Source organism: Cryptotermes secundus, unplaced genomic scaffold, assembly GCF_002891405.2.
Source record: "Cryptotermes secundus unplaced genomic scaffold, Csec_1.0 scaffold1118, whole genome shotgun sequence".
NCBI classification, from domain to species: domain Eukaryota; kingdom Metazoa; phylum Arthropoda; class Insecta; order Blattodea; family Kalotermitidae; genus Cryptotermes; species Cryptotermes secundus.
Genome location: NW_019727114.1, coordinates 19790 through 46986, shown reverse-complemented (window position 1 = coordinate 46986; position 27197 = coordinate 19790). Strand labels below are relative to the sequence as shown.

General features: G+C 39.3%; 2 protein-coding genes across 2 annotated transcripts in view; one reads left to right on the top strand and one right to left on the bottom strand.

Moving 5' to 3' along the window:
- The window catches only part of LOC111864534 (actin, clone 403), a 23645-nt gene extending 14428 nt beyond the window's left edge, over nt 1-9217 (bottom strand). Inside the window, exons 1-3 of the mRNA XM_023851845.2 lie at nt 9103-9217; nt 6081-6225; nt 3343-3582 (exon numbers count right to left, since the gene is read on the bottom strand). Coding sequence (XP_023707613.1) covers nt 3343-3582; nt 6081-6206 — 366 coding nt within the window. The 5' untranslated portion in view covers nt 6207-6225; nt 9103-9217. The remainder of the gene's footprint in view (nt 1-3342; nt 3583-6080; nt 6226-9102) is intronic.
- Nucleotides 9218-18952: 9735 nt separating this feature from the next.
- On the top strand, nt 18953-26105 carry LOC111864533 (inhibitor of growth protein 4). Its single transcript, XM_023851844.2, has 5 exons — nt 18953-19222; nt 19309-19547; nt 21928-22039; nt 22506-22840; nt 25900-26105. Exons 1-5 carry the CDS (start codon nt 19186-19188, stop codon nt 25999-26001), a joined length of 825 nt encoding a protein of 274 aa, XP_023707612.1. The 5' UTR covers nt 18953-19185; the 3' UTR covers nt 26002-26105.
- The last annotated feature ends 1092 nt before the right edge of the window (nt 26106-27197 follow it).

Genomic DNA, 27197 nt, shown 5'->3' with positions numbered 1-27197 from the left:
ATATTCATTTATATACACATATAATGCATCACATCTGAAAATAAGATGCATATTAATATTGCCATGTAATTCTGTATTTCAGCATCCCATTGCAATTGTTCAACTTAACGTCCATTATTTGTCATCCGTCAATATTGCAACACTCTTCCATTCATCACTCAATTTTTAGTTTACCATTATACACCTTGACACTACATGTTTCGGCCCCAAACGACCATCTTCAGGTGTCTTGATAGGTTACAATTATTTTATTAAATTGTGTTAAAACTGCTACACTGTCTTAGTTCGTTTTAAAATCACATGCTGCAGTCCTCTTTTCAGGGTAAAAACATATAAAATCCTTTAAATTTTCTATTATAGCCACGTTATTTTGGTGCATATTATTTCACTTCGCACAGTGTCGTCCATTTTCATAAATGTATGTCTGTCCAGGGTGTTTTGTCTTGGCAGCTTGCCCCTCACTTTCATTCATTCATTCATTTCCTTTATTTTCCACATGTGATGTTGTCTTTACTAGTGCCTTTTTATTTTCATTTATTGTTGTAATTTATGATTTATGGATTTTTCAATGTTATCCCATGTCTGTTGCCATATGTTTGCGTTGTGTATGTGGGCATGGTACAGTTGTGTATTTAATTGCTGCTTCTTTTTATATAAGAATTTTATTTCGTTTTTTATACGTAACGTTTGGGTTTGTGTTTGTGTTCTCTTAGCTGCTTCGTTGTTTATTGATAATTTCATATGCGCGTATTTTGGTACGAGCCTTTTCTTCAAACAGGTTTTGTTGAACTTTATGTTCGCATTACAGTGTAATAGTTCTCTTTTACAATTCATGTAGTTATATGTGCCTTTAGTGTGACTACTATTTATGATAAAGACAACACCACACGCTGTGGAGGAAACACGCAAAGGAGGGGTATATGGCAGTCATAACTGAAAAGTAGGCTACGAACGTGAGGGGCAAGCTGCCGAAACAAAACACCCTGGACAGTAATACATTTATGAAAATGGACGACACCCCATGTGAGGTGAAATAATATGCACCAAAATAACGTGGGTATAATTGAAACTTTTTTTTTCCTTGGCACTACAGCCCCAGTGGGCCTAGGCCTACCTCCATGAACTTCTCCGCTCGCTTCGGTTTTTCTAGATCTTACACATTCGGTAGGACTCCTTGGGCGGGTGATCAGCTCGCCGCAAGGCCTCTACCTGTACACAAACACAGGAAAACGCACCCAAACATCCATGCCCTGAGTGGAATTCGAACCCACGATCCCGGTTTCCGAGCAAGCGAAGACAGTACATGCCTTAGACTGCTCGGCTACCTTGACCGGCTATAATAGAAACTTTAAAGGATTTTATATATTTTTACCTTGAAAAGAGGACTACAGCGTGTGATTTTAACACGAACTAGGACAGAGTAGCAGTTTTAACACAATTTAATAAAATAATTGTAACATGATTTGTTTCATTCTGGTCCAACACACTAATAATATAAATATTTTACAAACAATTCCGACCAGTGTGACTGTTGAAGCCTTTACTACTTCACTTCTTAGCACCGTAACACGTTTCGGTCCCTATAGACCAGGGGTCACATTAGGTAATTCAGCACTTTCATCGGGCCGGATAAAATGAGAAATTAATAACTCTAGGTATATGAGTTTTATTGAAAGCACAGAATTTCATAAACTAAATACAAAGTACGTGAGAATAAATTATCGTATATTAATGACAACAGACAGTAGCAGCAAATGCTCATATTTTCATCACAAGTTATAATAAAACAATGTGAATGATGGATCTCTTTTTGCGTTCTTAAAATCTGATTAAATTGAGGTTCAAATTTTGAAACACTAATCACAAATAGCGACTGTAAATGTTCATTGGATAAATTTGCCCTGTATTTCGACTTGATGTACTTCATCTGGGAAAAAGTTCGTTCACACAGATATGTCGTCCCAAAAATGGAGATAAATTTACAAGCAAATTTCTTTAAATTTGGAAATTGCTCAGAGTTCAGAAATTTATAAAATTCGATCAACTTTCCTTCTTTGCATTTGTCTTTAATACGATAATTTTCCTGAAGTTCAATAATTTCCATTTGAATTTGACTTGAGACATTTGCAGCATCACAGTCAAACGGATTTTGAAACAATCTAATTTCCTGAGCACTGGAATCCAAATCAGCAAATCGTTTCCGAAATTGTTCTTTCAAACCTGAAATGATTAAATTTGCAAACGAGGAGGAAATTCTGCTTCACCCTTGTTATGCAACTCTGCAAAGTTACAATTTTTCACTTGGCTTTCCAGAAGTATCAACTTTGCTCTGAATGCCCTGATAAGGGCAAATAAATCACAGACTTAAGTTATTTTCACCCTGCAACTTTAAATTCAAATGGTTCATATGGTTCACCAGATCAGCAAAAAATGCTAATTTCCAAAGCCACTCGGTATCTGATAAAAGTGGTTCATGATGGTTTTTCTCGGTAAGAAATATATCAATTTCATTCCTGAACTGAAAGAAGCGCGGAAGAACCTTTCCACAGCTAAGCCATCGAACTGCAGTATAATATATCAGGTCAACAAGCTCGGAATCACATTTACTAGTACTCACTGGAAAATTAGTTCAATTGGCGCATTTCTGCACAATTCTTTCGCGGGCCGGATAAAATCACATCGCGAGCCGGATGTGGCCCGCGGACCGTAGTTTGGAGACCCTTGCTATAGACCGTCATCAGAGGGAACACCAATACTTTTAGAAACTACTATTACATTGGGTGTTCTGATTTTTAAAATACATAAATACACAAAATCCAAATTTCTTATAACTACAGCAACTGTCCTTGATGCATTAAAGTTCTTTTTTTAAACTATTTGTTATTTAAGTTAAAATTTTAACAGAATAGGTTCATGTCCCTTGTCCTATCGTTTTTCTTGACAGGGCCGAACTTGTGCCGCATGTCTTTCTTGGGAAGGTAGTTCTTGCTGTCGTCCTATGTTTGTGGGTAGCGTGCTGTGTTGCTTTTACTGTAAGTACTGCTAAGAAGTGAAGTAGTAAAGGCTTCAACAGTCACACTGGACGGAATTGTTTTATCATTTGTAAAACTGTAACATATCAAGACACCTGAAGATGGCTCTTTGGGGCCGAAACATGTAGTGTCAAGGTGTATAATGTTAAACTATAAATTGAGTGATGGATGGGAGAGTGTTGCAATATTGACGGATGACAAATAATGGGCGTTAAGTTGCCAAGTAAGTCTGAAATGTTAGTTGTTAAATTATCTGGTTATGGCAAAACACAGTGGCTGCCAGGGTGCGAGTGGCAGTCAACATGCGTACCTGCGTCATCTTCTCTCTATTCGCCTTTGGATTAAGTGGCGCCTCGGTAAGCAGCACAGGATGCTCCTCAGGAGCCACCCGCAATTCGTTGTAGAACGTATGATGCCAGATTTTTTCCATGTCATCCCAATTGGTAACAATACCGTGCTCAATGGGGTATTTTACTGTCAGGATACCTCGTTTAGATTGGGCTTCATCTCCAACGTAACTATCCTTCTGCCCCATGCCCACCATTATACCCTGAGCAACAAATCACATAAATTAGAAACATGAGTTAAACAATCGTTACTCTATTTCAAACGAATTGTCTCTTTTTATTTATGTATAGTTTATTTAAAAGTTCTATTAGCACCAATATCGGTAGGATATAGAGACTGGTAGAATATCATAGAAGGAAGCACAATAGACCAATACTGGTCTAAGTGCATGGTGAAACCCACCCTCCCCAATAACTAACTAACTAAAGAATATACAGGATCATAATTATTGGATGACAATAAATAATGAAGTGGAAAGAATGTACAACGATTCCTGTAGATCCATAAGAGATCATGACTCACTCCCTGACGGGTGTGAATGAAAGTGGTTATGGCCTACCAACGAAAGACACAAGTGCATACATTAGTTTCATAAAATAACACCAATCTCACGAATTTGAATACTTACTGAATTCGATAATACCGAATACACGCAAATGACAATGTAATTGTTTTATTCTGGGTATTTTGTTTCGATATGAGCTCCATATATTATTCTACACACATCCAACGAGCAATAAAGCTGTCTTCTGTTATTCTTACTAATGTCCTATAATATTACTTAAATGTGGGTAGTGAACATTATTTCTAGGTGATATTAGGAAATCCTTCAAATTTCTGAAAACCCCAATTTTCTAGAAGGCTTGTGTTTATTTTAAGATACTCCACCTAGGATTAATTATAACAAGCCAGGCAATGTATATAAATGCTTGCATTATTAGTTTGCTTGCCCTCACAGAAGACACGCAACTCGGTAACAATGCTGAAGGTAACGTAGCATGCCAAACGACTGGCATTCTTCGTGCTTATGTTACTACTTTGTGGTTCATTTAAAGACACTGTTAGCAGTTCAGTCTATATAGCTCCAAATGGTAGGCTGAGTAGTGAATAATGAATTGAAAAGTATATGGAAGGAAGTGGTCGTAGTAAAATTTGAAATACTCTCCCGGGATTTTCCTGGAGGAACTAAATAAAGCCATGAAGATCTCAGTGAGGATTGTGGGTGTCTCATGTCAAAATTTGAACCATGGACTACAAAAAAGAAAAGGGCTGAGTAATAAAGGCACGACAAACATTATTTTCCCCTAGAGACTAAACTTGTTCATGCGTTAAAAAGTCAGGACCAGATGACTGGATTCTAGGATATTTTCATAATTTATCCCATTCGGCCTAGAAAACTTCAGACTTAGTATAATTAAATATGCCACTACCGCTTTATCCCACGACCTCCAATCATATTACAGTTCTGCTGACACAATTTGCCCAAGAATTCAGTTTGCATGAGACAGTGGATGCTTGTTTGCCTGGGGTCTTACCTTCACAGATGCCGTAAGGTCACCATCGACTTATGTAAACATGAAGTATACTGCATATTTTTAGCTATAAAACAGTTATTTATTAAAATACATTTATTTATTGGCTTCATCTACAACCAAAAAAGAAGAACACGAAGATTAGCTACACTTTGCTGAAATATCAATGTTTAGATAAAGCTAACTAACTCCATATATTAGCACAGTTACACCCAGTGGTAATATTCTTTACACATTTTTTTTTTCTCTTACCTCGAAGTGGTTACTAGTTGAACCAGTATATTGTTATGTGAAGTGAAATGAATTACAACTGATATATACAGTACATTTATAAGAACAAATTGGGGGGAATTTCTTTACACTCATCAGATATCTCAAAACGAAATAAATCTCTTGCTGTTAGAAATATAAAGCAAATAATACGAAAATATCTATCTCGGAGTGTTCTATAAATTTCGTCAAACACTATTACGTCTATATAAGCTCTAAAAGTTTTTGACCATGGTACATTAATAAAATAATTTTGTTTCTGGGCATTACCCATCGTCCTGTTTATTATTTAAAAAACGTTTCGGAGAGTGCATTCTGTCTCCGTCTTCATGAGAAAACCAACTCAGTTGAGCCCATCAACAGAGCTAGTCCTTGTCTTCTGAGAACATGATTCAGTTGAGAATTTCTTGACCATCTAAGTGATTGTCCGTTTTGGAAAGAAGAATTCTATTCCACGTAACTCATCGAAGTAAGGTAGGGGTAGGCCTCCTAGGCCCTTGCGCCGCGACCTACAGTGGTCTATTGTGCTTCCCCTTTTGATTATCCCCTCAGCAATCCTGTGCTTCATTCAAAGCGCAGGATTTTGTACGTGGGGGCGTCGAAATAATCACTTGGTTCCATAAAATATTGACCCAAGTGACGTAGTCTTAAATGAGGTAAGGCCTCACATTCGCACAGGATGTGTGTGACTGTTTCATTTTCTTCTTGACACCTCTCACAAGTGGGACTATCACTTAGTCCCAGTTTGAAGAGGTGTCCTTTAAGGTGACAGTGTCCTGTAAGTAGCCCCGCCACCCATAAATATGGTCATTAATACGAACAATAAAACCTACCTTCTTCCTAATATTATGGATTCACATTCAGTAACTCTGATGCTGGAATGAATGAATGATCTCACCTGATAACGAGGCCTCCCAACGATGGATGGAAATACGGCCCTTGGCGCATCATCTCCGGCAAAACCAGCTTTGCACATCCCAGAGCCGTTGTCAACAACCAAAGCAGCCACATCATCGTCACACATCTTCGAAATATTTAGTCAACTTTAAGAAGCAACCAGAACAAAAATCTGTGGTTTACTCTAAGCTCTAAACAATTTGAATATGAGAAAATAGCAGTCGAGGCACCAACAAACACTGAACACCTGACAATCTGGAATGATGAGGAACGTGCAGCGGTTCTCTGTTTAAATACGGACTGTTCACATGGGTAGGCAGAAAACCGGCCAGCCCCTGACCTAGTAACGCAACGTCTTACCATTTCTGTAACATACAAGTACAGTATCCCCACTAAACAATATCATGTAAACCTCTTACAATGGCTGTCGCTTTATTTCTCTTCGGTAGGAAGGTCTACACAATGTAATGTTTTACCGCAGACTTTCAAATTATGAACAGGATTTAGAGAGCTGAAGTGTGAGAACTTCGCTGGAATAAAACATATTCTTGTAGTGACAGACAGTGAAGTGTAGTCAATGTTAGAGTGTAGATATTTCCCAAATGCAGGCTTCGTGAGCTTGCGTACTGAATTGATTATGCTGTTCATTTATTCCACACATAAGTCTACGAGTATTTATGACTGAGATAAACATCAGAGATTATCCGCTACATGAGATTCTTAAAACTATGGCTGATAAAGCTAAGATTTGAGGCACCCTGAAGATGAACGAAGAAGATTCCTCCGAAACTTTGGCAACCATATGTGAAACTACACGTTGCCATAACCCACAAGATCTCAGTCTGAAGCCGATAAAGTTAATCAAGGACACAGACAGGACTATGTAAGATTTGAGGTTTTCACGGCGGTGACTATGAAGAATGCCTTCTTCTGGGATGTGGGGCCTGTAGATCTTGTGTAAACCGACGTTTGGGAGGAATGTATCGCAGCCACCTGCTCACGCTGGTTCCTCGTTCGCGGATTTTTCTACCCTGAAGATTGAGGCGGCACGTTCCTCCGAAATGTCGGTTTACACAAAATCTACACGGCACCACGTCCCAGAAGACGGCATTCTTCACAGATAGGACTGTTACTCCTTATACAAACTCCGTGGTTTTAGTCCGCAAGCGAACTATACCGACCGAGCGACCGCCGCTTGTCAGCAAAGTTTAGTGCCAACTTTTTGCGGATAGAGGGTGTCGCGTGGTCAGCTCAACGAATCCCCACGGCCAAAAATTTCGGTTTTCTAGACCGGAGCCGCTATTTCCTTGAAAGACCTCCTCAATTATCATCACGAGTCTGAGTGCACCCCGTTCCAGACGAACTACTCAGGAAATCTGGTAGCGCCGGGAATCGAACCTGGACCTCTAGATCTGTAGCCAGGAACGCTGACCACTAGACCACAGAGACAGTCCTGTTAGTCCTTATAGCAATACAAATTATTCTGACTTCAAGAAAGTGCCAAATAAAATTTATACATCGAAATACAATCAGTAAGCAGCCCATATGAGCATATTTTATGATATACACCGAACGTCGTAGCGATCGAGTGAGCACCAGTCCTGTCTGGTGTACGAGGGAACCCGGAGATACTATTCCTTGTCTGAGATTTATCGCGATTTTCCTTAGTACCTGCAGGTAAAAGCCAAGATTATGCCTCAATTTGGGCCGTGACGGAATCCTTCTGCATTCTTTCCAATTCATTATTCATCAATCATCTTACCGTTTGACGATATATACTATAATAGTATATTATTCTATTGCCAAATTAAAAACGGAGATCTTTTCATTTATTCAGGGGATGAATCGTGCGAACGAAGGGACCGTTCCACTTTGTGTTCATTCGTGCAAAGAGCATGCGAAGATATTACGAAACGTGATGCGGGCTGTCAGAAACAAAAATAATTAACAATTTTGACTTTGGATATAGTCAATGTGAAATCATCCATTAAATTAACTGAATCATTTATTATGAGAAGGTTTTGAGTTGCTGGAACCAGACTTTGTATTACAAAGAAAGAATTAGTTTCACTGCTGCTGTGTTTCAAAGTTACCATTTTACTGTAGGTGAACTGTCTACTCCATCACAAAATCATATTTGTAAACAAATTATTGTTTCTTCATATCGCTACATTTTCAAAATTAACTCATGTCATACAGTTTATTAAAAATAATTAGCGGTTTTATAATAACAAGGTATTAATGTTTTATTGAATACATTTTATTTCCGAATATTTTGAATTGATATTTTTTTCCCTCCTGACTCACTATCTTTTTTCAAAACTAGTCAAATATCATGGAGGCGCCGTTTGACAGTCTCTTACAGGGGATACAGGCGAAACAAATTACTGTAGAGAACATATATGAAACTAGAACTAAGTAACGGAATTTGCATAAATGGATATGGGGATTAAACTGCCACCTTAAAATGGTCCATATTGTTTCCAGGTGCACAGCCGGACTTACCATTTGTTCTCAGAGCTATATCTAAACGAGGTAATGAAGGAACAACAAAGTGGCTCAAAAACAAATGAAACGAATTGTGTGTGACCCAAATAATGCTACAACTGGACGAGTCTCTGCCACAAGTTCACCCATTTTCTGAGTCACATGACCGAATGCATCGAATGAGACGAATACGAATACATAAATGCAATGCGTTGATATTTAATTAACAACCTGTAAGATCTGCTAGCAATGCGTAATTACACAGAGTGCAGCTAGTATTACAATAAAATAATAATGTTTTATTTAACAAATCTTATTTCAGAGTCCTGGAAATTATTTTCTCTTATGATTCATGCCCCTTTCAAAATTAATCCCGTATAACCCATTTTTATTATGCATCAGAAGTAGTCATTGAAACCGTTTTCAAAATGAATGCAGCAATGCATCGCTCGACTTGTGCCATTTTCAGATATGCTGTAAGTGTCTGATTTGGAAAGCAAATCCGTAATAAAAGTGAATATGTACAAATTACTTACTTGTGCCCTTCTCAAAACAGACGATTCAATTGCCATTTTGACGATCCAGGAACCTGCCCCAGGCGTACAACAATTGCTTCGAACGAGGTCTCTTTATTAATTAGAGCAAACCGGTAGCTCGGGCATTTCTCCGTGACTAATTAAGAACGCGTACACATCTGAAAGACTTGCTATGGCACCATAAACGTTGCTTCTAAGGAGCTGGTAACAATGACCTTAAACTATACCGGTGCAGGTCAGTTGCAGAAGCGTGGCTAATTGAGCTCGTACTCCACGCGATGTGCGTGAGGTGTCTGTTTCCTCAAATAAAAGAATACGCGTAAGCCTTCAACGAAGAATAACATGAACGTATACAATGAAGAAGATCAAGGATGTGATACTCCTTGGGTAGTCAAGAGAGGCTTATCACAGAGTCCGAAGATTTAGTATCATGTACACAAGAGCAGGATTTCAGTTCTCACATCGGTGGTTATGAATAGTGTCTTCTTTCGGGATATAACGTCAACGGACTACACGGCGTTACATCTCAGGATACAGAAATCTTCATGTCCACAGTAGTCTGCTATTAAGATTTTATCTTGAGCACGTAACAGATCAGGGTTTAATAATAATAATAATACTAATAACACTAATAACACTAATAATAATAATAATAATAATAATAATCGTCATCATCATCATCATCATCATCATCATCATCATCATCATCATCATTGGCAGGACTGCTCTTTTTGAACCACAGCCTTCCTTAAAAGGTTCCACCAGGTTTGCCATCCGGTTTTCCCTTCTTTGGATTTCAAAACAAAAGCACGATCGTCAGCCCTGCGCCCAACCCTCAACCTGAAGGACCAGAGCTGTGTATTTATGTCCCTGAGTGACAGGGTCCCCCAGTCATAGGCCCAGTCACTGGATTCCATTTTCATCGCCTTCTATGACTCACTGGGCTACGGTGGAAGTATTTTAATCTCTTCTTCATCTCGCATTAAAGTACTCTACTTCACGATGTTCATCTGTCGTATCAGAGCGTGTAAGTTATCCAACGCTGATTAGAAAGAAACGCGATGAACGTGAGGTTAATGCAAGGGTGGGCAACTATATTAACATTTTAGAAATCTGCTGAAATTTTAGAGGCCAAGCACGGATATCCAATACTCGCTTCTCTCAGAAGAACACTGCGAGAACCCATCTCCGATGGTCATAAAGTCATGACGGGTGTCTAAACCGTGTCGGAATTTGCGGACGTTTCGATGGGCAGAGGCGGCGGCTATATCTTACTGAGTGAGCGGGACTGGCTTACTGCCGTATTATTAAAACGTCTATTTTTGTGTTTTTAAAGACACCGAGATTTTGCCTTAAAATGAAACACTGATAATTCAGTAAGATTTTAGGAGGAAGGATGACGCAGGATTGGTTGTTTCGGGCCCAATGCATACGTCATGGGCGGTGATAATGCATGTAAGAATTAAGGTAGGATTATAACGGTTACGAGAGGAGAAAGGTGCCATAAAAATTGCCCATTAGTGAGTTTTTCCCTCCAGTAAATAGAGGTCAATTTACATTGTGTACGATATCGGAAATCTACCTGAAGCCTGTAACTTATGCTAGGGTTACAATGTATTTATAAATAAAATATCAAGGTTTGGATTATTCTATTTTAAAATGAACTGAACTAGAAATTTATGACGCCGTTTTAAGTGCTTCATCCAAAATAAGAGGTGTACCTAGTTTGTAAATTGAAAATTATACAACACAGTTAAAATAAGCAGGAGCGTCTCCTTTATGTGTACTTCAAATGAGCAGAATATTGAAGACTTATGGGACATACCGTAAAACATGTGCACGGTTTACCTATCGGATTTTAATACAGTAAAAGTGTGTTTCGTACAGAAGTTGCGGCGAGGTTGCGAATTCAAATTTCGCAAAGCTAGCTTCAGTGGATCATGAAATTGCCTTGTCCAACCGAACATTTATATGTATGTATGTAGTATGTATGTATGTGTGTGTGTATGTATGTACGTAGATAGGTATGTATGTACAATGTATGCATGTATGAATATTCTCAGTTTTCGGAGGAAAGGTACAGAAAAGGAACGACCTGAAATGTTGTTTGTGGAAGAAATGACTATTATAGTTCTATGCGTTATGTAGAATCCGTCACCACATATTTCAGCTCACAAGTCGGAAGGTCGCGGGTTCAAATACCGATGAGGTAATTGGATTTTTTCAATTGACCTAATCCGCACTATGGCCCTGGGGGTCACTCAGCCTCTAACAGAAATGAGTACCAGGAATTAAATAAATAAATTTCCTGGGGAGTTGAGCGCGGCCGGCGGTTAAGGCTGACAACCGTACCGCCAACTTTGAGCCGATTGTCTAGATAATGTGGGGGCCTCGACGTCTCACAACCCTATGGACCTTCACGGCCTGTTACAGGTATAGCTTTACTTTACTTTTACTGGAGGTGTGCCTGAAACTAAGTAAGTATAGTGGTTGGTAGATTCTAAAGACTTCTGACTGTGATGTATAACACACAGAATTACTGGGTTTCTGGACTTGTTCCATCGTCCGGTATTCTAGAAAAGAGAGAACACGACGTTTCGAAAACTGGATCTGTTTTCTTCCTCAGGTGAGGAGGAAGAAACCTACTGAGTTTCAAAAGGGTCCAAATGAGTAGGTGTCTTCCTCCCTTCACCTGAGAACAGAAATATATCCAGTTTCCGAAACTTCGTGTTTTCTATTTTCTAGACTTTCGGACAATGGAAAAAGTCCAAAAACCCAGTAATTCTGTGAAGTAGTAGCTGTACATACTTCAAACAGTACACTAAATCATCAAGTGATTCCCACCCCAGAAACTTCTGGCGCCGGTTTGATGTTGCCAGTGGTGAAGGTACACAATTTATTGTAACTAGGGATGAAATATAATTGATTGGCATATAAAAAGCTGCTTGTGTGAATGGGAGAGAGATTAACCCCACCAATAAGCACACTTACGCGCGGGGATGCCATGCATCCTTAATGTCAAGGAATAATGAACATAGAAGAAAATTGTTAAGAATTTTCTTGAAACCCATAGAAACGAATAAAATGTCTCCGTCGTAACATTTATACTTGGATTCGTTTGAACCATCGGTAAATAATATTTATTTTATTCGTCTCTTAAGAAAGTCCCCAGCCTAAGGACTTGCAGATTATTCAGATGACAGCGATGTTAAAATAAATGTTTACATTTCTCTAAGCTTTCCTCCAGAACTTATTACAGGTATTTAAGCAAAATAATTTGATTACTTTCAGTATTTCTTTGACAGCTGAATTACGTAGGCCTGCAGAGAGGCTCATAATTTGCGCTCTTCACCGAACGCTGTTCATTCATTGTTATACAGGATGTTTCACGACTTTAGGGCATAACTGCAGGAGGTGATTTCCTAGGCCTTTGTGATCAAAAAAGTTATATAAACATGTGTCCGATTTTGGACGGTTACGGAGTTATGACCATTTTAAACTCAGAATAGAAGGTAACGATTACTGACAATAAACGGAACAAAATAATAAACCAGCATAATACATGATACATTTAAAGTATGAATGGAAAGTTAACTTCGTGAAATTATCTTTAATTTGAATCGATTGGTGCTTAAAGCTGATTTTCGAAAATGTCACCGCCGGCCGCAACACAGGCTGCCGCTCGGTTGTGAACCGCGCCGGACATGCCAACCCACCCCGCCTTACGTAGCTCTCAAGTGTCGAAATAACGAGAACGCTCTGTCTGTAGCTGGCTAAAAATAGCGACCTGCCAGCTGATAGACGCGGTTCGTACGAGGGCATGTACGGGAATGAAAACACGGTCATAACTCCGTAATCGTCCAAAATCGGACACATGTTTATATGAACTTTTTTGATCACAAAGACCTAGGAAATCACCTCCTGCGGTTATGTCCTAAAGTCGTGAAACATTGTGTATATCCTGTTAGAGTGATTAAATAAAAATAGTTTACATGAAAAGAGCATGCAGCATACAGGGAGAAAAAAGTAGCTCCACACATGATTGTCGTCCTAGGCGTAAATGGGAGTACGTCAAGTCAAAGTCAAAGTCAGAGTCACGTTACAACCGACGGCAAGTCAGTCTTGGTGTTAAGCCCCATCTGGGACCCAAGATGTGGGGGCCCTCTCTTCTTGTCATAACTTATATAATAGCGACCGACGGTCTACTGAACAACAATCTACAGTACTTCATTTCCAAGGTAACGTACTCAAGGTCAGTCGTTACAAAAGTTTGGTCATGCTGGGACCCGAAACCAAGAACAACTCTGCTGGTGAGAGCAAGAACCTGAACCTGCGTTTGCACCGATTTATTTAAAGTGGTTTCATGATACAGAAAAGACAGCAGAATGAAGTAATACATTAGTGATTAGTTAGCATTTTGCAAAGGAAAATCGTGGCAAATTTGGAAATTGTTCCTAGAGGGGAACTCACATATTGCATTATCATATGATGTTTTTCCGCACATATGCGGAACTCTCAATGAGCAGGCAAATTCTTCTGACTGCTCGCCAAAGCGTTCAACAGAACCTCTTAGAAGACCATACCCTTATACGGGCATGTGATACGGTTGCTGGTCACTGTATTTAACGCCACAAATGCTACATAATTTTGAATGCAGGTAATTATCCAGGTAACCATGGATCGAATCACAGTGTTCTACAAGGTAAGAATATAATTTACTTGGGCCAAGCTATAATTCCGTGAAGAAAAGGAAGAAAGGAGCGCGGGGTTGTTCCAGTGACTCATAAAATGCACGCAACTGACGTCTAAATACAAAATTATACATACAATTGCCCATTCGTTTGTAATAGATATCTTCATACGCTCTCTGCTCAAACAGGCCGGGTTTAATGCAACCCTAGGTGACCAAAGTGGACAGATTTCACTCTGTTTCAATGATAGACCTATCTATGATTTACTTCATGTGTCACTTTTGTATATGATGAGGACTTTTGAGAAATTTCAAGCCCATTTCGAGTTTTATGTAAAGCAGGGACTATATTTCCGATCGCGGTGACCGCGCGGTCTAAGGCATGAACTGCTTTCTCTCGCTCGAACGCTAGGATCGTTTGTTCGAATCCCGCTCAAGGCATGGATGTCTATTTGCGTTCGTTCTGTGTTTGCGTTATTCTGTGTAGGTAGAGGCCTTGCGACGGGCTCAGCCCCATCCAAGGAGCCCTACTGGCTGTGTACAGGATTAAGAGGCTGAAAAACCGGCCAAGTTCCAATAATGGACTGCAGATAGATAGATAGATAGATAGATAGATAGATAGATGCGAAATATATTACTCCAACACGGTCTGAATTAAAAATGGTTTAAATACTCACAGTGTAACCTCCATTCCACAATATCACATTCCTTCAATGTTTATCTTCTTTCCTATCGTTTTTACTTTCTCCATTGCTCTACAGCCCTTTGGAATTTAGCCGCTTTTTCAATTTCTTAATCATATACACAGTCGGTAGGACTCGTTGGACGAGGTATCAGCCAATCGCAAGGCCGCTACCTAAACACAGGACGACACTAACACAGACATCTGTGCCTCGAGTGGGATTCGAACCCATGATCCCAGTGTTTGAGAGGATGAAGACGGTTCATGCCTTAGACCACACGGCCACTCTGATCGGCCGTATTCATCTGTTTATGTTTATGGGTTAGTTAACGATGTTGCTAATAATTCAGACTATGTAACTTCGAATGGTAAGATGATTAATGAATAATGAATGGAAGAAGCTGTAGAAGAAAGCGGTCGTGGCCTAACTTGAGGAACTATCCTGGCATTTGCCTGGAGTGACTGAGAAAAGATAAAAAAAAAAACGTTCTCTGGGTATGAGCCCAGGACATTCCGAATATGCAGCAGGAGGGCTAGCAATTCGATCTCAGACCAGTCTGCAGCCACCTGCTCACGCTGGTTCCTCGCTCGCGGATTTTCTACCCTGAAGAGGAAGGCGATACGTTCCTCCGAAACGTCGGTGTACACAAGATTTACACGGCGCTACAGCCCAGAAGACGGCATTCCTCAAATTCCCTCAACCTCGTCTCCGCATATGCCGAACAGACTAGCTCGCAACAGGTGCATGTTAAGGTTGTCCGGTAGAACAAAGGCTCTCACTCCATCATAGTACCCCGCAGGGTCTTCTATCATCACATAAGAATACAATGGTCCACTTAGCGGTACTTATTTCAAGCCTAAAGAATTCCTACTTTATCAGAATTGATTATGTTGTTCTGTAAGTGTGCGTCGATTGTTTTTTCATTCGTTTCTAATACTGTATATTATCCCCTGTCTGAGGTAAGCCTATTTTGCGCTCACGAATTCTCGAGATTTGGCTCTGTTCCCTTCTTCAGGGCAGCAATAACGATCTAGTATTAAAGTTACCTCTTCAAACGTTGTGTCAAACACATTTCAGAAGATGGCAATGTCGGACATTATATTACTCGTAATACGAAAAACGGATTATTTCCAGGAATAAATGAATATACCCTACCAACCTTTCATTATTTATTCCTGATTCAAAAGAAATATCAGTTATCTTGGAATGTTTCTAATTGTATGAATCACCTTAGTCGGAAATTCAGAGACTAAGAGGCGGTTTGGGAGACCTAAGCGTAGGTGAGAAGATGATATTAACATTAATCGTAGAGAAATGTTGTTAAGGGCTGGAATGAACTGACAAAAACGGCCCAATTGCGGGTTAGTGTGAAGTCAGTAACGATCCTGTATTCCCTTCAATTATCTGGAATTTGGTTCTAACTCCAGGAATAAGGATCCTTCTAGAGGAGGTAACAGTTGATCTAGTCAAGAAATATATCACCTTTAAGGCAGCGTCTACACGAGCGCACAAAATGCGTCCGTTGTAACGAACGTACTTTGCTGAGGGCGTTCCTGAGGTCACCACACAGTTGCAGAATGCGATGCGTAGTTTTTTGTCTGCAATGGAGCAATGGAGCGGAGCATTCGCCTCTCTTGTTTATTTCTACAACGGACGTCACGACGTTCGTTACAACGGACGCATTTTGTGCGCGTGTAGACACTGCCATATAGCACACGGATACACATTACCGAGCTCCCAGTAGCCCGAAACTAGGCCTTATACAGAGCCAGATGAATCCAGTTCAGATTCTCACACCTTATTCCTTTAAGATCCATTTAAGTGTCATCCTTCCATCTGCGCCTGGGTCTTGCACGGATATTTTACATTCAGGAGTTCCAACTATAATGTTGTAAACATTTCTAATAGTTTTCTTGCGTGCTACATGCCCCACCTCCTTGCTTAATAGTATTTGATGCCGATCACAGTGGCCACGCGGTCTAAGGAATGAACCCTCTTCGCCCGCTCGAACACTGGGATCGTGGGTTTGAATCCCACTCGAGGAATGGATGTCTGTGTGCATTTATTCTGTTTCTATTGTTCTGTGTGTAGGTAGCGGCCTTTTGACGGGCTGATCCCCTGTCCAACCAGTTCTACCGACTGTGTATAGGATGAAGAGACCCAAAAAGTGGCCTAGTTCCAAAGGGCTGTAAAACCATAGGGAGAGAGAGAGGGAGAGAAATAGTATTTGATGAACAAAAATTGCGAAGTTGCTTATCATCAAAATTACTCCATCCCCTGCTACGTACTCTCTCTTAAGTCCTAATATTTTCTTGACCACTCTGTCTCAAAACACGCCAAATTTACCCTCTTCCCTCAAAACGAGAGACCAGGTTTCATACTCATTTAAAAGAAATTGTAAAATTGCATTAAATTAAATTCTAATTATTATTATTATTATTATTATTATTATTATTTCTGTTATTATTATCATTATCATTTTAATCTCTAGTTCCAAAATAGGAGGAGGGAGGCAAAAGATTGTGAACTAAATAGCAGCAGGCGTTCCCAGAATTCTGTTCTAAATTTCTTGATGAGTGTAACATTTACTCGTTGCTGCCGTTCCCAAATATCTTAACGTTACCAGATTTCGTTAAGCATGTCCATACACTATACTGAAAATTAGTTCAGATTCAACTTGCATGTAGGCCCGTTATATATACCACGTTACGCACGAATTTTTATTATGAGGCCTATTTGATATATTTTCAGAGATTCCATGAGTTTCACTTGAGGTTCACATGAAATAGTGGACAGATACAGAAATAAAATCATTTTGCAACTCTGTGTCCACACTTCATCGATACCCGATACAGATCAATATGAAACATGTCACGAACGGAACTACTTTTCTACTGCCACGAACGGAACTACTTTTCTACTGCGCATCTGTTGTATACGCTTCGTGCAAGAACTCATGAAGTGTTTTACAATCCCTTTAGCTTTGACATGCTTGACCTCTAAATTGCTACTATATTTGATACAACTATGACTAGTATTACTCCTCTCCAAATTTGGTCAACAACCTTGCCGAGTTTGCGCAAGTTGGCCCCGTGTTAATAGGACATGTTCTCGTTCTTACGTCATGTATCATAGATCTCTGTACTCTCATGTGACCGTAGTTGGATCTGTTGAATTATTCACGTCGTACGTGAGAGCCTTTGTGGCTCACAAGATAAAGCGGTGGACTAAGAATCGAATGACCAGGCGTTAATCCCTCACGGGTTTTGTACGCAGCCTGGAACGGGGATTTCAAAGTGGCCTCTTTCCGGAAAACGTTTGCTTGAAATGAAGGTAGTTGAAGATTGAAACAGGTCACTTACTTGCATTTCGTGACGAGATCTTAGGCCTTGTTTTAATTTCTGGCAACTACATTAAGGTTCATAAATAGATATAAAGGAGCGCTCCAGTGAGACGTATGAGAAAAGATTAAAGTAAAGCTCAGCGTATTCTTGAATTCGACACTGCGTAAGTATGAGCACTTAGTTTCACGCTCCGGCCGCTTTGATCCCGGTACGTAGTTAATGGTTGGCTGTGTTGATCTCACAGCCAGTCTTGACGTGGGGCCTCTGAGAATCCCTAACCCTGAGAGATTTTGAATCCCTGTTATCAAGACCGCAGCCAGTCGCTTTACTGAGTGAGATGGCAAAGTATAGTTCTTTCATAATTGTGTTTTCCGGTAGTGACGGCATTCGTATATTGAGTATACTAGTTGCAGAACGTTTGAGACAATTATCACACTTAAATGGACACTTCACTATTCGTCTTATGTTTGGTGCAAAACTTATAACTTGCTATACAGCATTTCATTTGAATTATCACAACCATGATCTTGCTACGAGCATTTTCGGCACATCCACGGCGCGAAACCCACGGTTTCTCTTCTTTTTGGTCTGAGTTCTGAAATATTAAAATCAGTATTTGTTCAGTACGTCTTATTTTGAAAATTAAATCTGTGGTTCTTTCCTGATGTCCTACGCGAATGTCTCATTTTACTTGCATTCTCATATTAAATACACACATATATGACGCATGGCTACGATTGTACTTGCGAAGGAGTAAATTGGGAAAGTGAACTGGATTGAATTGATTTCAGGTGCAATCAAACTGAGGTGTTCCATACTGGGGAATTGCTTAGCCCTCACGCTGTCTCAATGGATCTTTCGGTATAATGTCCAGTATGACTCTCTTCACATATTTTCGGCCGGATACTCTTGTTTTAGTGACAAAGCACGGGCCCTTGAGTATTATGTGAGATGTGAACTGATTGAACGGACTCGGTCAGGTCAAATCTGTGGATCAATTGTGCTTAAGTGGCGATTATCACGAAGCGTCAAAAGAAGGAATTTCTTTCGTTCCGTTAGTCATTTAAGTCATTTATATTAAGTAGCAGGTGTTGGTCACATTGATATTCCATAGAAGTATTCGCGAGCCGTGATATTGGCTACACTACTCAATACGAAAATGGTGGTAGGAAAGTCAAATGCGGATATGGCGTTTGGTGTATTTTATGGGGATTTTTGAGTTCGTTGTTTCGTGAGAATGATATCGTTGAAGTAGGCAGATGTTGTGGTCGGAAGTATTAGCACATAAATTATATTAGCTATAGCCGTTCTGGTTGCTGTATATGAGCTTCAGAATATATTGTTCAGGAATACAGGCTTTCCAATCATGACGTCTGCTCTGTATTTGGAACATTACTTAGACAGTAAGTACATGTATGTTTACTGTGGTAGTGATTGTTATATGGAAGTTCTGTTGTCAGATGTGTATGTAGTTATTGTATGCCTGCAGGTTTGGAACATCTGCCGATTGAGCTTCAGAGGAACTTCACATTAATGAGGGATTTAGATGCAAGGGCCCAAGCCCTAATGCGGAATATTGACCGCTTAGCAGACGAATACCTTCGAAATGTAAAGACATTAACACCCGAAAAGAAGAAGGAACAAATGAGTAATATACAGAGCCTTTTTAATAAGGCAAAGGAATATGGAGATGACAAAGTACAGCTAGCTATTCAAACATATGAGTTGGTAAGATCTTAAAGAAGAATTGGGTTGTGGTGGTGTGAGGTGGATTCATCTGGCGCAGGAAAGGGTCCAGTACTGGATTTTTGTGTATGTGGTAATGAACCTCAGGTTCTGTAAAAGGCAGGGAATTTTTTGATTAGCTGACAGCTGTTGGCTTCTGTAGTAGAAGTTCAAACAGAAACATGCAAGATTGACATCTTTTATTCAAAACAAACGAGGGTATTTTAATAAAAATATGCATGACAGGAAATAAATAATGAAAGTTGTTTAACAGTTGCTACATTGGATCCATTATAAATTATCAAGTGACTGCATGAAAGACGTTTTCCCATGTGGAAACTCTGGTATTTTATACCTCAAAATCAGTTTCAGTTACACATAGCATGACCTATTTAATTGGGGCAGTTAGTGTAAAAATAAATTTATCTGTTTTTTCATCATGTGAAGTTTTGGTCCTGTGAAGCCTGTTATAGTGTGAAAGTTTCATGTTACTTTATGACACCATGGTAAATGAGCCCACACAAGAGCATGGTGCATCCCCAGGTTTCACCCACAGGAGATAACATTCAGATTGAAGGTTAACTACATATATGTTGAATAGGTGGTTGTAGAGGGTTGATCATGGTCCTCATTTTATGGCTTGGGCAGTGAGTTACAAAACATCACCTTGAAAGTCTGACTTGCTATGAAACATTACATAGCAGCTTCACAATTTTTTTCCTGTGCTCTGTGTTGTGAGGCAACCCACACTATTTTAAAATTTACCACCATATTATTTGGTGCATAGCACTGCCAGCCTTAGAAATTTATTTGTAGAAATAGGATTCAAAACCTAACATTAGAATTTGCTTGCAACAGGTCCACAAGATTAGGCTTTTGGTTTTGTTTCTAAAAATTTTTGGCACTGCTAAAATGCTAACATTCGAAGTTATGTGGGTCACCTGTTGATACATACATACTGTTGTACTGTTCACCAAATGTTAGTAAGTAATCAAATAGAGATGAACAGGACATGTAGCACACATAGAAGAACAGAGAAATGTGTATGTTTTGATTGAAAGTCTTGAAGGAAAAAGAGACTTCTTGAAAAATATGTGGATGGACAAAACAAACAAAATCCATGATTTCAGTCCACAAGTAAACCATACCAACCGAGCGACCGCTACTTGTCGGCGAAGTTTAGTGTCAACTTTTGTGGGTAGAGGGTGTCGCGTGCTCAGCGCAACAAATCCCCACAGCCATTAATTTCGGTTTTCTAGACAAGAGCTGTTATTTCCTTGAAATAGCTCCTCAGTTATCATCACGAGGCTGAGTGGACCCCATTCCAGACCCACTACTTCTCCCAAAAAATGTGGTAGGACTGGGAATCGAACCCGGACCTCTGGATTTGTAGCCAGGAACACTGACCACTAGACCACACAGGTGGTCATCTGGATAGACAGGCATCATATTAATTACTGATTTTAGAGAAAGTGGAAAGTTGTGGATTCAGTTGGCTTCGGTTAGGGCCCAGTTGCAGATATCATAAATACAATGCTAAACCTTTAGGGAATTTCTAGATTGGCTTTGCAAGAAGGATTCTGATCAAACTAGTTGTTTATTCTATGGTGGTATTACATATAAGAAAACTATTCAACCAAGTATCAACTTCTGTAGAGCCCAAACCCCACTTACAAAAATTGGGTGCATTTCTGGTTACTGAGGTCTTATATGACAAAAAGGACTCGCATCTATTTATGAAATATGTTGCAGGTACCTGTTGTTCTTAGACTTGTGAATTGTGCTGAGCCTTCATTCACAGTTTTATGGTCAAGGGGATGGTAGTTCTTAGTATGTGGCTTAAATTACTAGTACAAAAGATACAGCAACAGGCTGCCTGCCCCTGCATCCTTTAAAGGCAGTACTCTGTCCCTGTAGTGTGCAACAGTTACACATGAAACAGATCACCTGTACTATTAATATATTTATTTTGTCCGATTTACAAAGCAGTAGCAGTTTTTCCTATATTGTATCCAGTGTGGTCTAGAGGTCCAGGTTCGATTCCCAGTGCTACCAGATTTTCTGAAAAGCAATGGGTCTGGAATGGGGTCCACTCAGCCTTGTGAGGATAATTGAGGAGTTATTTGAAGGAAATAGCGGCTCCAGTCTAGAAAACCAAGATTAATGGTCGTGAGGATTTATTGCGCTGACCACGCAACACCCTCTATCAGCTAAAGATGGCACTAACTTCACTGACAAGCGGTGGTCACTCGGTCAGTATAGTTCGCTTGTGGACTAAAACCACGGAGTTTTTTTTTTTATGGTGTCCAGTAGCAGGTCTGTTTGTATAGGTACATATGTATTGCAGTCATTAAGTCACACATAATTTGTTTCATATTTGTAGGTTGACAAACACATCAGGCGGCTTGATTCAGACCTTGCAAGATTTGAAGCAGAAATACAAGACAAGGCATTAAGCAACTCTAGAAACCAAGAAGACTCAGTATCAACAAAGAGTATGGTCTTCAACTTTATTTTGATACTAAAAATTAAAAGCATATATACAATCATTACTCATGTACCATATACACTTTTCTGACTAAAAACATGTCATGTGTTATATTCTTGATAGCATTCAGTCTACCAAAGTCAGTACCAGAATTTTGGCTGATCCAGTATGTGTAAATCAAGAGAACCAGTTTTAAGTAGTGTCCTAATAATAAATGGCTCTAAATTTAGTGAAATCCCCATTTAAGGTTTCTTTGTGGATCAGTGGATTCAGACACTAAACTGAGGAAAATCGTAAGTGGAGGAAATTTAGCATTGAGATTACTGACTTGGTGTCTTTGAAATAGAATGTTACATGGGGGATAACCTTAAATTGAGTAGCACTGAACAGGAGTTCCTTAAGCCATTGCAGCAATACATGCACCCTCCTCCTCCCAGAGCTCTGTCATGTCTTGAAGTATGTGTATCTTGCAGAAGGACGTAAAAAGTTGAAGGAAAAGGAGAAAAAGAAACGTGTTGGTGGTGGTTCTTCTGAAGAGGAAGCTGTGAAAGCAGCGCGGAAGAAACAGAAGAAAGGCAGCGTCAACTCTAGCAGTGGAACTGTGTCAGGTTCGGGCGCAAGTTCAGCTTCTGGAGGATTAGCTGCACTTGCAGGTGTAGACACTGGCTTGGCATCAGTGTTGCCCGGATTGGCTGGAATAGCTCATCCCTCAGATGTACTTGACATGCCAGTGGACCCCAATGAGCCTACATATTGTCTCTGTCACCAGGTGTCATATGGGGAAATGATTGGCTGTGATAACCCAGATGTAAGTGCAATAGAAATCTGATATATGACTCACTTTTTTTGTAATATACTAATCTGTTTACTGCTTTCATGGCATGTCTGTCACCTCACTGGATGTATGTTATATTGAAGGCAGTACCCTGGTAGTCAGAATATTGTCACTTTTTTGGGGGTATGTGACTATAGACGGGGAATGGTTGCTGAATTGGATTTACTGACCGCTTGTACACACTGCTCTGAACCATGAGTAATTACAGTGCTATCGCTAATCTCCACATTTTACAAATCACAGCAGAACCCACTAAGCTTTTTCCAGCCTGCTGTCTTCATCAGCTATTCTCTAGCAACGATTTCTAACAGTGGAGATTCTTCAGCTTCTCACACCCTTAACACAGTTGCCTGTGCAGAACTCTTTGTCAACTGCCAACTAGAGCACAATCTCTTCTCAGCCTTCCTTGCAGAGCTCAACTAAACTGACAATTGAACTCTCACTCACCAACCAGCTACTTCACGTCACTTCTCTCAACTGAACTGCTGACAAGTCATAGCAAGTCGACTGGTGTCCTCATTATATGACCGCATGGTGGACCCAACAAAAAACATGGCATCCAACAATCCTATTGAGTCATGGGTGGTTTCCTAGGAATAGACTAGATATTGTTTGCCTGAGAACTTAGAAACGGGTGTTTATCTGCTTATTGCTGTACTCATCTGTTTCAAGGTCTCTGCCCAGCAATGAGTCTATATGCCACAATATTGACAACCAGGGAAGAAGTGGAGTATATGGTTATTTTTATGGGTTGTGACTTGTTCCTGTCAACCCGAAAATCTCGGAAAGAACAGAGAAACTGATGAATCATTAAAGAAAGAAACCAGCACTGCTGGAAATAATGCCAAAATTATTAGCGAGAAGTGATGTGTCACTGGTTTGACACCCTTCAGCATTGCCTGATGTACTCTGTATGTTGGGCAGTGTGTGTGAATTGTTGCCATTTGAGGTATGCAGTATGTTGGTAATGCTGCCAACATTGGGAATCTCTTGCATGACGTGTTTTCAAGGCACATGTTTGGTATGCTCTAAAATGAAATATTGAAATTCCTATTGCATTTTGCATAATTACTAATCATTGCATGGAAAATTAAATACCAAGTTTTTTTTTTCACAGACAAAGTTTGACAACCTTGTGCCATGTGCTATACTATACAACTGGCCAGTGTTTCTGTGTGACAAAGCAACTGAATGGAACCAAGGCAATATATGCAGAGACCTATCAGAAAGTTCAGTCTGACCTAATAACAATGTAAATTTTCACATTCTGCCAGAATGTATCCCTTTCATGGTAGTCTTGAGATGGTTTAGCCCATTTCAAGCACTCCTGCCATTTCTGGAAGGGTGCTTGAAACTGTTCTATCAGAATAACTACATATGTTGTATTCATTTCTTCAGTGTTGTCTTCCTTATCGTCAAAACTTCTTCCAGGAGTGAGTACTTCAATTTCCTAGGCCAATCAGTGGCTGCCGTGCTGAGTGGACCCAGTTGGACTCCACTCACCACCAAGAAAATTTAAAAAAAGAAAATGTTAAGTTCAGCCTTAGGTGCAAAATCAAGATAGTATAGAGGGTGTGTGGTACCACAGGAATATTATTTTGTTTTGCCAGTTACACATAGGACAGGCAGTATGGGAATGTGTGTTATGATGGAGCCAGGTGACTTTTTCCCATATTTCTGGACATTCTGTTGTAATCAAATCATGCAAATGTGCTGGAACCCCTCAGTAGAATGCCTGATTCAAAGACTGATCATCAGGGATACAATGAACTAAGATCTTCATGAATGAAAAATGTAAACATGACTTTGACATGTGATGGTAATCGTTGATATTCCTCAACAGCACCTCTTGAGCTGACATTCAGTATCCATAAATGAAGTGATTTAAATTTAAAAGCCATAGTTCACACATCATTCTTCAAAAGTAGCATGCAACACAGGATCCAAGCACCACCATGCAACTACAAATGTCCATAATTCTGTAACAATGAAATTTATGATGAAACATATTATTAGTTCAAACAGTTATTGTAGATTTAATGGTAGCTGTGTAAATAAATTTTCTTCCAGTTACATTTGTTGCCATTTAACTTTGAATATCTGTGACTTTGTAACAAATACAGACTGTATTTTGATACAGCTTCTTTGTTTAAAATCCTTTATCTCCAAAAATTTGGCAACTTTCTTCAGACACAGACACCAAAATCAGCTGTCAGTAAATCCCTTGAAAATGTTTCAGACAGTGCTAACAGGTACAAGTAAGATTCAGAAAATCAGGAGAAAAATAATGTATGGAAATTTTGATTGTCTAGTTAAAATATTATCTTTTTACTTTCTAAAACAATGAAGATGAGAATATATAAAATATCTGTAAGCCTAACATTTGTTTGGTATGGGTGATAAATATGGTCTCTTATTTTGAGGGAAGAACAGCAAACTGAGGAAGGTATTTCGACCTAAGGTGGCTAAAGTAAGCAATCAGCTTAGGATATTAGATAACAAGAACTACATAATTTATGTGGATCACATAATATTATTAGGATAATGAAGTGAAGGAGGCTGTAATGATCTGAACATATATGCAGGATGGGAGACGACATAGAATGTATACATAATTTTCTTCTTTTGTTGGGGAAACAGCCGTTGGAAGAGTGTAAAGGGTTGTGATGATAGAGGTGGATGGAAGTGACTTAGTGGGGTCTTTATTGTAAACAGTGCTGAACCTTTCCATTCCACCACCAGGATGTTTAGTTAGGTGAGGAATAACAGTGAAGCAAGGCAAATCTTACTTTGTGTACAGCTTAATATACATTACAAATTACACAAGTATGCACTTTCTATTGGCATAAATTATAAAGTATAACATAACTCAAAATAATTACTACATACTAGTAATTCTGTGTGGTAAGGTCCTTTATCTCAGTGTTAAGAATGAAAGTATGTCCCTTTCTTGCCCTGGCAGGTGTCTCTTTCTATGGTATTTGAATACATACAGTAATAGATTTGGTTTGTGACTGTGCTTTCTTTTTCAGTGTCCAATTGAATGGTTCCACTTTGCTTGTGTTGGGTTGACCACTAAACCCAAAGGGAAATGGTTTTGCCCAAAGTGCACTGCCGATCGGAAGAAGAAATGAATTGTGCTTGCATTAATATTTTATTCTCTTAAGTATAATTTTATGTAGGTTCATAAGGACATTTCATGATTAAATGTTTTATACTTTAAGGATACTTAAATAGACTTGTTTTGTTATGTTTTATCATCCTGTTGTACTGATTTTCATCCATTATATGTATACAGTGGCCGTCCTGTAGTGCACACAATTTCACCTGTCACTTCACAGTTGTGAAGTGTGTGCACTACAGGACGGCCACTGTATACATATAAAAGACTTGATTTATTGACATATATGTCTTCTCTCTTGTCATAGTGAGTATACTGTATGGAAGTGAATGAAAGTAAAGATGTTTTTAACTAAACAGTTTCATGTTGGCTCATGAATTTTCTCTCACATGAATTCATGGTCAGAAACAGTTCCATGCCTCTGTCAGGTAACAAAACTGGGTATGCAAATCTCCAGTGTGCTGCATGGAATGTGTTGTTGCTGTTTTCTCTCATACATCAAGTACAGAAATTTTCATGCATCTTAACATTTAACGTACAGACTTTTAAATTGCCAGCAGCTCTCTGCGGCCAGAATTTAAATCGCCCAAGTCTTTAACATTGCAAACTTTCAGAAAAAAATCAATATTTTCCAGTCTGTGCAACATAGAAATACAAACTAAAAACAATCTGAGAGACAATAAAATTTTATACAGATACACAAAAGAGCAATTTTTACAAACGAAAATTAACTGTCATTATTTTGTCATGAACTGCAGAATGTAATCTTTATTATGTTATGAAATTCCAGAGGACTTACATGTAGTTTTTTTTTAGCCTTAATATTTTGTTCAGACTGTACGTGAGTTTGAACTGCGCCACTTCAAAGTTTACGATACCTCACACTCTGATGTGCGTGTGCCACTTTTCGAAGCAGTCTGTGACACATTGCAACATCACACTTTTTACAATAGAGAATGGTGCTCCTGCTTCTGTTATTTAGCGAAACACACGACGTCTTTGTTTCCCTTTGGTTGGCCAGTGTTGTGAATGTTTCACCTCCGGTTGACTCAGTTGGGCCCCAGATAACTTTGGCCTCCCCCGAGAAACGCCACTGACATTCTTGTACATTCTTGTACAATTGAAGAATCATCTTGTGGGAGGGGGGTTTCCAGCAATATTGAATAAATTATGTTGATTGACAAAACAACACACTCACCTGTTAGTAAT